The 12629-nt window shown below is 40.0% G+C and overlaps 1 protein-coding gene across 10 annotated transcripts in view; it reads left to right on the top strand.

The window, feature by feature from the left end:
• The window catches only part of NDUFAF5 (NADH:ubiquinone oxidoreductase complex assembly factor 5), a 33889-nt gene that overhangs the window by 1729 nt on the left and 19531 nt on the right, over nucleotides 1-12629 (top strand). For 8 of the 10 annotated variants that reach the window (XR_009211451.1, XR_009211449.1, XR_009211450.1 and 5 more), the window contains exons 2-5: nucleotides 1938-1978; nucleotides 3216-3279; nucleotides 7831-7878; nucleotides 9508-9611. Coding sequence is in view for 7 of the 10 variants with exons in the window: in XM_032142159.2 (XP_031998050.1) it covers nucleotides 1938-1978; nucleotides 3216-3279; nucleotides 7831-7878; nucleotides 9508-9611 (257 nt within the window). In the remaining 3 variants the exon portion in view is untranslated. The remainder of the gene's footprint in view (nucleotides 1-1937; nucleotides 1979-3215; nucleotides 3280-7830; nucleotides 7879-9507; nucleotides 9612-12629) is intronic. The other 2 variants (XM_058432842.1, XM_058432837.1) reach the window with 2 other exon arrangements.

The following is a 12629-nucleotide window of genomic DNA, read 5'->3' as shown; positions in this document are numbered from 1 at the left end:
CCTTGACCAGCAGCCCTGCCTCTCTCGGCCTCTACTGTAATCACGCAAGGCCTAGCCTCACATATTTGTAACATGCTTTCATTCATTCATGCATTCATTTCGGCAACGTCCTTGAGGCTGAAAGGACCTTATAGAGGCCTCCAGTGAAGCTCCAGAGAGGGAGAGATTGGGAGAGAAGGTCAGGAGGGCCCAAATCATCAGGGCCTTGCAGGATAGGGACTTGGGGTTTTCTTCTGTATCTGCACTGTCCAGCCAGTATGGTAACTGCCGGCCACACGTGGCTGTTGAACACTTGAAAGGTGACTAGTCCAATTGAGATGTGTTGTAAAATACACATGAGTATAGTGACTTAGTATGAAAAAAGGATGTAAAATAGCTCATTAAGAACTTTTATATTGATTATATGTTGCAGTGATTATTTTTGATAGATTGGGTCACATGAAATATATTAAATATAAATTTAAACTTTTCAATTAAAATTTCTCTCGTTTTTACTTGTTTTCTTATGTGGCTACTAGAAAATTTGAAATTACGTATGTGGCTCTCATGATTTTTGGTCAGCACTGCTCTAGGGGAATGTGAAGCTCTTGTTTTAATCAGTGGAGTGATCTGATTTATGTTTTAGGAAGATCAAATTAAGATTTCTGATTTGTCTTGGCTCGTTTGAGAAACCTTTCTCCCTGCCCAGGTGAGCCAGAAACAGAGTTTCTGCTTTCAGGACACGCATTCCCAAGTTAAGGCCTCAGTAAATTTTTATTCAGGAGTGGAACAAAATTGGAGTCAAGTATAATGCAACAAACAGTTATTGAACTCATAGCTTGAGCAGAGCTCTGTGCAAGTACAGGTCTGATCAGATGATTGACAGGGTGTCTGTTTCTCAGGAAGTCTTAGAGAGGCTGGCAATGTGTGTTATGGGACGTTTACTACCAATAAATTTTTTGTATCCCATTTGTAAGGCATGGTGCACGTACTACACTGCTGATGTCATGTACTTAGAAGATGTGCGCTCATAGCCCTTTCCCTCCAAAGAAAGCACCTGGACTACAACTTGATTGAGGCCTCACCAATTTGTGGGACTAGAACAAATAAGATAAAGTATATGAGAGTTCTTTTTATAATAGACATAGGGTGTTCATATTAGGAATGACGTACAAAGTGGACTCCTGGGAAAAAACATCTACGCTCCCTTCTCCCTTGCCCTTCTCTCAAAAAGCAAGTACATCTGTGTTTGGAACTTTTAAGTCCTAATAGCAACTCTGGGGTGTTTATGAGGGAATGAGTGGAATGTGGGGAATACTAGACTCCCACATCTTTATTGCTACCAGATGAAGCTAGGCCAGCAAAAGGTAGTGCTTACCTTATGACTCTTAAATTGGGATGGGATTGGGGCAGGGGAGGTGCACTTTCCTCAGATTTGGCTTTTTCTAACTTGCGAATGTCAGTCAGAAAAGTTGTTTATTTATGAGTTCCACAAAATAAATTTGTTAGTCATCAAATAATAGAGTTTTTCTTAAGTGACAACTTACATACTCATCTACGATAAACCTCAACTAATTTTTCACTTTATATACCTCATGCTAATATCCATGGACAATAATGTGCCCGTTGTGTTCCCTTTGCTTTTCATCCTTGTGATCTTATGTCACATGGAATGTAAAGGCCACATATATGTGTGTGTGTGTGTGTGTGTGTGTGTGTGCGCGCATATATACGTGTACATTTTTAAGAATATTTAGTCTTGATTTCATGAAATTCACTTCTGAAATAATTTGCCTCAATTTTGTTTCCTGGTGATTTGAGAAGAAAGTTCTTGTGGTGAAATTGAAAAGGGGATAAAGGGAAGTACTTATTTTAAAACATAAGTAATCTGTGGATTGTTGAATACTGGAAAAAGAGTGTTACTTCTCCATTAACCTACGCCTCGTGTAATCCTTCAGGTTGGAAGTCGGATCGCAGACCGTGTATATGACATACCCAGGTAAGTGGTGGTGATCATAATACGATACCATCAACTTTTGAGTGGAAATTCAGGAGATTAAATGCTGAGAATTTGCTATCTGAAATGGCAGAACCTGGAAGAATTTACTCGGACTGGTGATTTAAATCACTCTAAGTCTCCTTTTTCTTGTCTGAAGAGCAAATGTTTTCTTCATTGTTGCCTGGAAAAAGAAAAGAATGTGTGGAAGCACAACTCCTATCTATCTCCAAGCCTGAATCCACTTGATTTGGCCAAAAGCAAGTAGTAGAAAGATTGCTCCAAAAATGGAGATACTTAACAACATGCGAATTTTTAACATCCAAAGCCTCTGTACCTAGCTGTGCCATATTGCCTGTGTTCATCATCATGATATAGGGCATTAGGTAAATAAGGTTATCTACCACCAGGGATTCTCCAGCTATCTACTATAATTTTGACAAAGCTTTTAAAAAACAAATTGCAAAGTGGCTCTTTTTGTTCCTGTTTTTCAGGAAGAACGTTCTTAGTAGATAAAATTTTAAGTTTTCTTGTTATAGGTTTTTTTTTTTTTAAACCTATGGCCTACAATTAGATGTCTGTGCCAATGTAGCATAACATAGCATATTTAGAGGAGACAGCATGGCGTGGAGGATAATAGTTCCAGCTCAGGATTCAGACTGACTGAATTCAAGTGTTGACTGCCCCTTATTAGTTGAGGTACTTGGTTTGACTTACTTAGCTTCAGACACTTAGCACAGTACTTTGAACCTGGTACGTTTTCAGTAAAAGTTTTACTATTATTTAAGTTCTTATTTTTTAGTTTAACATTAATACTTAATGGTATTTCACATGATGATTTCTAAGTATTCCACTGCTTCAACAAGTCTGAGAAATAGGGATAATTATTGATAAGTATGTCAGTTATTTTCAAGTTAATTTACGTTAGCTTCTTTGCATTCTTTATCTGGATGTATTACTGAGTTAAAATATCCTCATTAAATCTCTTCTTCAAGTCCACATCATGGAGCCACCTAGTGGAAAGCTGGCTCATCACGAGGTCCTGTGAATAGCTAGCAGACAGACTTGCCTTGTACTGTAGGCTCTGGTATATAGAGTTTGTAAGGTGAGGCTGAAAAGGCAGATGATGTAACCTTCTGGAAGTTGTATTTACTGAAATGATTTTACTTAAGAAAAAATAATTCTTCATTTACGGACTGTATTATGGACAGAGCATAACCTCTGTGTCTTTTTTTTTTAGAAATTTCCCCCTTGCTTTGGATCTTGGTTGTGGAAGAGGTTACATTGCACAGTATCTGAATAAGGTATATTTATTCAATGATTTAATTTACTTTGAAAAGTAACATTGGCTAATTTTAAAGAAAGACTTTCCTAATCAGTTTAGCTTGCAACATATTTAGATTTTAATTATATCAGAATTGTTCATTTGTTTTTTTTTTAAGTGGTACAATCAATGGTGGTTTTCTCCATCTTTAGAATTTTTTTCTTAAAGGGTTTTTCTCTGAATCCATTATATATTATGTTTCTACCGATAATTTATTTGAATCTATAGAAGATATATTTCTCTTTGTTCCCACTTTGTTCACATTTTTTATAATTACCATAAAAATCAGATTGGCATTCATACAGAAAATGTGAGTAACTTTTAGCTAGAAAAATATTAATTTTATCAGTGGACTAGAAATCTTTCTGTATCATTAAATATAAGTAGCTTTATTAATGCTTATAACATTGTATTTTGCACTTTATAATTCAGACCATGAAGATGTTAATTTATTCTTTTAGCTCCTATGTATATGATATTTTGCTGGACACAAAGATGAAAGTGGAATTTCTTTTTTTTTCTGAGATTGAGTCTCACTCTGTTGCCCAGGCTGGAGTACAGTGGCATGATCTCGGCTCACTGCAACGTCTGCCTCCCAGGTTCAAACGATTCTCCTGCCGCAGCCTCCCAAGTAGCTGAGATTACGGGGGTGCACCACTACGCCCGACTAATTTTTGTATTTTTGGTAGAGATGGGGTTTCACCATGTTGGCAGGGCCAGTCTTGAACTCCTGCCCTAAGGTGATCCACCTGCCTTGGCCTCCCAAAGTGCTGGGATGACAGGCATGAGCTACTGCGCCCGGCCATAAAGTGGAATTTCTTTTTTTTCTTTTTTTTTTTTTTTGAGACAGTCTCGCTCTGTTGTTCAGGCTGGAGTGCAGTGGCACAATCTCGGCTCACTGCAAGCTCTGCCTCCCAGGTTCACGCCATTCTCTTGCCTCAGCCTCCCGAGTAGCTGGGACTACAGGTGCCCACCACCATGCCCGGCTAATTTTTTGTATTTTTTAGTAGAGACGGGGTTTCACCATGTTAGCCAGGATAGTCTCCATCTCCTAACCTTGTGATATGCCCGCCTCTCAAAGTGCTGGGATTACAGGCGTGAGCCACCGTGCCCAGCCTCATAAAGTGGAATTTCTACATAAAATCTGCTTAGATAAAAACATAGACTTCTTCCAGGGTGAGGAAGGGAGTGGTGAGGCTCCTGAAACACTATTATTGGTAATAGTAAGTGCCATAGAAATGGTGCAGTCATTAAAGTGCAACAGGAATTAAGGGAAAGGAAAAAATCAGTAGGAGTTCATGCGGTCAAGGCTTCTCAAGGGGCACAGAGTCTGACCTGGGATTTGAAAGAATTTGAGTTGGTGGTTCCTAGCATTGGAAATCAGGGCATGGCAGGAGGAAAGGCACAGAGATAGAATGCTGTAGGGTGTGATATAGTGATGTTTAAGGAAGATTAATCTGGGGATGGCATTTGAGAAAGATTGAAGAAGAGAAAGGATAGAGAAACACATTAGAAGGCTGTGTTAAAGGCATTGCAGGCATGAGAAATAAAGGCCTGCCACCCATGCAGAGCCAGCACATATAAATGATGGGATGTATGAGAGAGACCTGGAAGCATCAACAGAACTTGATGACCGATCGCATATGGTAGGCAGAGCAAATCTATTCTTTTAGTTACTCAGGCCAAAAAACATTTTTATTGATTCCTCTTATATCCTTCTCTCCCACATCTAATCCGTTAGCAGCTTTTATTTGCATTTCAAAATACAACCAAACTCTTACCTCTTCTTGCCACCTTCCCCATCACCATGCTGTTCAGCTACCATCACCTCTCGCCTAGATTATTGCAGTAGCCTCCTATTGGTCTCCCTGCTTCTACCTTTGTCCCTGACAGTCTGTTGTCATGGCAAAGTAATCCTCGTAAAACACAAATCAAATCATTGTCAGTCCTCTGCTCAGAACTGTTAGTTTGTCATCTAATTTAGTAGTAATCCAGAGCCCTAATCTGTAAGACCCTCAGGATTCTGGTTTTTTTATCATGTCTCTGATCCCATCTTCTTCCTTTCCCTCCCAACTTTTCTGCAACCCTGGCCTCCTTGCAGTCTCTCAGACAGGCCAGGGCATTGCTCTGTGCTCTTCCCCAAGGTCTCTGTGTGTCTTACTTGCTCACCTGTCAGATCTTTACTCAGCTCACCTCCCGTGACTGCTTTAGAAAATAGTGCCCCTGCTCCCTGCTGACTAGTTGCTTTATTTGCTTCCATAGCACTTACGAGCTCCTGATGTACGTTTATTTGGTGTCTTTCTTCTCTTACTGGATTTGCTCATTTTTGATCACTACTAAATCCTAGTACCTAAATCACAATGAAGATGTATTAAATGACTATTGCAAGATAACTTTAGAGTTAAAGTTATGCCTTTTGTGACTGGAAAATTCAGGGGATGTGATGTGGCCAGGAGCACGGGGTCATTCCTGTTTTAGATATGCTGAGTTTGAGATGGCAGTGGAATATGTTAGTATAAATAGCTGGCAGGTAGTTGGAAATGTGGAACTGGAATTGGGGTATTGAGGTTAAGAGCATTGACTTGAAGTCAGGGCTTCAAACTTCAGCTCTGACACTGTCTGTGTATACTCAGACCTTGGGCCAATCAATTGCTCCAGACCTCAGTTTCTATAAAATATGATCAATAATGCCCATCTCAAAAGGTTGGTAAGAGGATTAAGTGAGGCAAAGTAAATCTGTCAGAGGAGGCTGTAGTTCTTACTTGGAAGTCCCTTTCAGAAGTGACAACTGAAGCCATAGAAATAGGTAAACTCTCTGAGGCAAGCATATAGAAAAGAACCTTCTGCAATTGTACTTAGGGTTGGGAGAAAGAGGAAGAACCAATAAAGATGCCAGGAATAGTAAGATGGAAAGTGTCTTAGTAAGGTATCTTTTGATTGTTGAAAGCAAAAATGCACTGAAGCCAGTTTAAACACAGAGGCATTTGTTACAGAGAGGCTCTTATGTAACTCAGGGATCCAGAAATAGAGCCAGGCCTCATAAGAGATGAGAACTTTGAAACACCATAACAACATTCCTCCTGTTCGCATGCACTCTGGTATTACATGAATGCTGTCTGGTTGCCTTCATTCTTTTTACTCCCTGTAGTCTATCCGTAGTAGTGTTCATCAGTGTGTGTGACCCCATATGAATACGCTACAGCCAATGGTGAGCTGAAGCTAGCTTAGGCCAGCCTGTGACAGCCAATCGTTAGCATATCTTCCCAACCTCTATTCTGTGACATCATATTGATAGCTTGACATCAGCCCTGGTGGGAATATTTATACCATGGAAGTTGGCAAATGCTACAAAGCAGTCCCTGACCAAGAGCCAGCATACCACTGCCTATACCCTGAAGTCTAAATGTTCTTCCAACTCCAGGGACCTCTGCCGTTATCTCGAAGTCTCTTAGTTCAAATTTTCAAGTGGGAGACAGGGATAGATAATCCTGTCGATCTAATTCTTCACCCCTCACAGGAGTGTGCTGGAGCTGGCTCATGAGAGCCATTGAGCACATCTCTTCCCAGCTCTGTGTTTAGCAACATCATGTTGGTAGCATGAAATCTTTCCAAGTTTCGGGCAGGGAAGTGGGTGTGGGTAAAGTAAAAAAGGATTGGCTTCTATAATAGAGGACGGCAGCCAGAGTAGAAGGTTCTGAAGAAGCTTCTAGTAGGCCGTTGACAATGCTGTGCTTCAAAGAGGTCAGGTGAAGCAGGACTGAGAGCAGTGAGCACAGACTGCAGATAGTGTTAGCAGAGCAGTAAAAGTGAAGAGATACCCAGAATGGGGAGAAAGAATCTAGGAAGAAGTAGAGTTGTGGATTATAAACCAAACAATCAGAAGGTGCCTAGAGGGAGGAGATTTTTTGTAATTGGAAAGCGTGTGCCTGTTGTAAGGTGAAGGAAGGAGACACAGAAGACAGAGACTAAAGATTGATAGAGATGGAGATGGAGAGAGCAGGATCCTGCAGAAAAGAGGGCTGAGGGGGAAAGAAAGTGTTTTTCTGGTGCAGAAATAGCACAGTCTCCTTTCCTTTTGGAAGGGAGAGAGGGTAGGTGAAACAGGGAAAATGGAACCACTTAAACCTCACCCCTAATCCTCTGTATCTGTAAGTCTTTCTTTACTCTGTAAACTCTTTGGATGAACAACTAAAAGGCGGTAAACTCATTGCAGGTCCTTTGTGGCACAGGAGTGGGGAAATTTGGTCTTAGCATGTTATGCCATGGAAAAGTTAACACGGAAGCCCTCACCCAGGGTAGTAAATTTAGAATGTTGAATACGAATACTCATGTTCTCTATTTTATTACATATGGTTAAATACAGCAAAGGATATGTGTTATTAAAAGTATTTGTGTACCGTACTGGTTTTATGCAGAAAAATACCTTTACAAAGCTGAAAATTAAAATGTAATTAACACCTTTACCTTTAGAAATGTCAGCGATTGTTTGTGGCTGGATTTGTTTGTTTCAGCTTTAGTTATTCCATTGCAGGAAACTATTGGAAAGTTTTTCCAAGCCGACATTGCAGAAAATGCTTTGGTAGGTAGCTTTTTAATACTGTCGGTTTCTAATCTCGTGATGTGTTTTCTCGTATTTTATTTCTTTATTTTTATTTCCTTCAAACTAGCTTTCTTTTCTGACACATGAAAAGGAACTAATACAGGAAATATCAAGGACAAAGGAAAAATCATCCCTAGTCCTACCATTCAGAGGCAACCATTGGTGGCACTTGGTCTCCACATTTGCAGACATATAACTGTCCCCGCCTCCCAAACACACAACTGTATATGAACATTACTATGCTAATATTCCATGTTATCTGCAGCACATCATTTTTTTGTCAGTGAATTTATACATATGTGTGTCATATATCATCTTTTTAAAGTGAATTTATACATGTGTGTGTCATATATCATCTTTTTAAATGGCTACATGGTATTCTAATATATGAATACTCCATAGTTTATTTAGCTAAACTTTCTATTGAAGGGCAGTTACATTTCTAGTTTCTCAATAACCAACACTGCAGTGAAAATCCTTATGTGAAGCCACATTGTGTGTTTGATTTATTTTTTCCCTGGGTATAAATTCCTGGTAGCAGAATTTATGGATTCATTTTGATGTTCATTTAAAAATTTTTTGACATACATCTTCAGACTGCCTTTAGAAAGACTGAACAATGACAAAGGTACTTTTTACTACTTTGCTTTGGCAACACTGGGCCAGCCTTTTCGTCTGGGTTGGTCTGACAGCTACTGGTATCTTTTGACTATTGGTATTTCTTGTGAATTTTGTAAATAATTTTGTGACATGCCTGCACCTTGTCCTCTTTAGCTATCATGTGTTTTTATTCTAGGTGATTTGTAAGAGCTTGGTTTTTAGGGATATTAATCCTTCATTGTATATGTTGTAAATATTTTCCTCAGTTGTTTATATTGTTTATTGATTTGTATTAATAGAAGTTTTTAATTAGTTTATCATCAAATATATCAGTCTTTTCCTTTACAGTTTCTGGCTTTTGAGTTATGTTTATCTAGGCTTTTTCATCTAAGGGTAAAATGTCCAGTCCACCCATATTTTCATCTAGTACTTTGGTTGTTTCACTAAAACTTTCAGCCCTTTTTTTTTTTTTCTGAGACAGTCTTGCACTGTTGTCCAGGCTGGAGTGCAGTGGTGTGATCTCAGCTCACTGCAACCTCCGCCTCCCGGGTTCAAGCAATTCTTCTGCCTCAGCCTCCTGAGTAGCTGAGATTACAGGTGCGTGCCACCACGTCCAGCTAATTTTTGTATTTTTAGTAGAGACGTGGTTTCACCATGTTGGCCAGGCTGGTCTCGAACTCTTGACTTTCAGTGACCTGCCCACCTTGGCATCCCAAAGTGCTGGGATTATAGGCATGAGCCACCACGCCCAGCCAGCTTTCTGAGATTTGTTTTGGTGTGAGGTTGGTATCCTGTTTATGTTGTTTCCACTAGTTAGCCATTTTTTCTGGCTGATGTTAAGTCATTTAAGAAATGCTTTTTGGGTGCCTTCTCTGTGTCACCTTTGGGAAGGAGGGTAGAAACTGCCAAGTAAATGTAACATTGACTTCAATTTAACAAACAGTGATTGTGTTAGTAATCGAGATTCTACATAAATGTGATTTTGATCTTTTGTTTTCTTACCATTAGAAAAATTCCTTAGAAACAGAAATACCTACTGTCAGCGTTTTAGCTGATGAAGAATTCCTTCCCTTCAGAGAAAATACATTTGACCTGGTGGTTAGCAGTTTAAGGTTGGTAGTCCACTTTTTAAAAACCGTATGTTATAAATAGATCATTCATACCATAAAGTTTTGCTATGAGGCCAGGAGCGGTGGCTCACGCCTGTAATCCTAGCACTTTGGGAGGCCAAGGCGGGCGAATCACTTGAGGTCAGGAGTTTGAAACCAGCCTTGCCAACATGTTGAAACCCCATCTCTGCTAAAAATACAAAAAAGATAGCTGGGCGTGGTGGCATGCGCCCATAATCCCAGCTACTTGGGAGGCTGAGGCAGGAGATTTGCTTGAACCCGGGAGGCGGAGGTGAGCCGAGATTGTGCCACCACATTCCAGCCTGGGTGACTGAGCAAGACTCTGTCTCAAAAAAGAAAAAAAAAAGTGTTTTGCTATGACAAGGTAAAGCATATAGATAATGGAATACATTCTTAATAACTGTTTTAAAAACCACAAACCAGTTATCTTGGTTTATAAATTATGAGATTTCTCTAGTAAAGAAATATTCTGTGCTCTCTGGTAGAGATAATATGATATAGTGCCTCAACTTCTTCTTTTTATTTTTTCTTTCAACTTTCCACAATTTCCTAAAGTTCATCTGTGATAGAAGGTTTTTCTCCCCAACGCATCTTAATATTTTGGAATTGCTCTTGTTGGGAGCAGGAGTTTGAAAGAGCATATTGGCTCGTATATTCAAATGTTAGAGCAATTCCAAAATAATAAGTTACATTGGGGAGAACACCCTTCTATCACAGATGAGTTTAGCAAGTTGTGGAAAGTTGGGGGGAAGAAAAAGTTGAGGCACTATATCATATTATCTCCACCAGAGAGTGTAGAATATACTCTTTCAAACTTCTGCTCCCAACAATCATAAACTCATTCTGGCAAATGTAGGACAGCTAGTTTTCCTTTAGCCTTAATTCTTCTGGCCAGGTACAGTGGCTCATGCCAGTAATCCCAACACTTTGGGAGGCTGCAGTAAGAGGATTGCTTGAACCCAGGAGTTCGAGACCAGCCTGGGCAACATAATGAAATGCCACCTCTACAAAAAATTAAAAAATTAGCTGGGCAAGGTGGCACACGCCTGTAGTCCCAGCCACTTGGGAGGCTGAGGCAGGAGGATCACTTGAGCCTGGGAAGTTGAGGCTGCAGTGAGCCGTGATCATGCCACTGCACTCTAATGTGGGTGACAGAGCAAGACCCTGTCTCAAAATAATAATAATTCTGCACCAGAATGTAGTTCTCAAGATTACTCTTTTCCCTTTATGTTTTCTACTGTCTTCCTTCACATATGTTGCACAAACATATATTGCAAGTATATATCAAATAGGTTATAGGATACAAGACACTGAGCCAGATTTTTGGGTGAATACAAAAATGAATTAGGGATCCTGTCCTCAAATAACGCAGTCTAACAGAGAAAAAATATCTTTGTGGTATCTTATTTCTCCTGTCTTATAGTCAAATAGATTTTCTTTCAGAAGTTCGACAGGCTCTCCACGTCCAGTTCAACTCTTTTGATAGCTGTTTTTAGGGTGACGAGTCATCAAGGTGTGCCCAGGACTTTGCCACTTTTGGCCTGAAAGTCTTATGTTCTGGGAAAGCTGGTCACCCTTGATGTTTTCTTTCATGAGTGTGTAATTCCTTCCCTGGTTTTTTAGATGTGCTGAACAAAGTTAGAAAACTACTCACATTCTGTCATGAAATGAAAAATACGCAGAGCCTTGGTCTATAAAGAACCCTGGGCAGGGAGTCAGAACCTGAGTTTTTATGTTAGCTCATCTGCTTGCTATTTGCAGGTGACTAATTCTGTTGCTTTCTGTTTTCCCATAAGTATGATAGAGTTTATAATATGAGCTCCTTAGTTTTTAAAGTATCTAATGCTTGTCGAAAAGCATTAGGAAAGATAAGTATGAGCTTAACACAGTATGGTTTGAAATGGACATTCAATTCTGTCCTGGAACTCAGCATAAGGGGAGGCAGTTCTACCAAAAAAGTGTGACCATACTCTAAGGAGGCTGAGAATATGACTTTCGCTGTCACGCATGACTACACTCTAGGTGAGAGTAGAGTCAAAAGAAAATTCAAGGGCCGGGCGTGATGGCTCACGCCTGTAATCCCAGCACTTTGGGAGGCTGAGGCAGGCAGATCACTTGAGGCCAGGAGTTCAAGACCAACCTGGGCTACATGGTGAAATCCTGTCTTTACTAAAAATACAAAAATTAGCCGGGTGTCATGGCGCATGCCTGTAATTCCACCTGCTCGAGAGGCTGAGGCACGAGAATTGATTGAACTTGGGAGGCAGAGGTTGCGGTGAGCCAAGATCGCGCCACTGCACTCCAGCCTGGGCAACAGCAAGACTCTGTCTCAAAAAAAGAAAAATTTGAGAGATTAAGTTTCAGTGTATACAGCTCTGGTTTTTGTTTGTTTTTATCACCTTAAAAAAATGGATGTACCACATACCTACTAGAATGGCCAAAATCCAGGACACTGACAACACTAAATGCTGGCAAGGATGTGGAGTTCATTACTGGTGGGAATGCAAAATGGTACAGGCACTTTGCAAGACAGTTTGGTTGTTTCCTACAAAACTAAACATACTCTTACCGTACGATCCAGCGATTGCATGCTCCTTGGTGTTTACCCAAAGGAGATGGAAACTTACATCCACGCGAAAACCTGCACACAAATGTTTATAGTAGCTTTATTCATAATTGCCAAAATTTGGAAGCAGCCAAGATGTCCTTCAGTAGGTGAATGGATAAACTTTATTATATCCAAACAACAGAATATTATTCAGCACTAAAAAGAAACTGTCAAGCCATTAAAATATATGGCGGAAACTTAAGTGTGTATTCCTGAATGACAGAAGCTAATCTGAAAAGGCTACATAGTGTATAATTCCAACTGTGACAATCTGGAAAAAGCAAACTCTGGAGACAGTGAAAAAGATTGATGATTGCCAGGGGTTGTGCGGGGGAAGGATGAATAGGTGGAGCACAGAGGATTTTTAGGGCAGTAAAGCTACTCTATGATAC

Source organism: Hylobates moloch, unplaced genomic scaffold (assembly GCF_009828535.3).
Source record: "Hylobates moloch isolate HMO894 unplaced genomic scaffold, HMol_V3 SCAFFOLD_21, whole genome shotgun sequence".
Classification (NCBI taxonomy): Eukaryota; Metazoa; Chordata; class Mammalia; order Primates; family Hylobatidae; genus Hylobates; species Hylobates moloch.
This window is presented reverse-complemented; position numbering and strand designations above follow the sequence as displayed.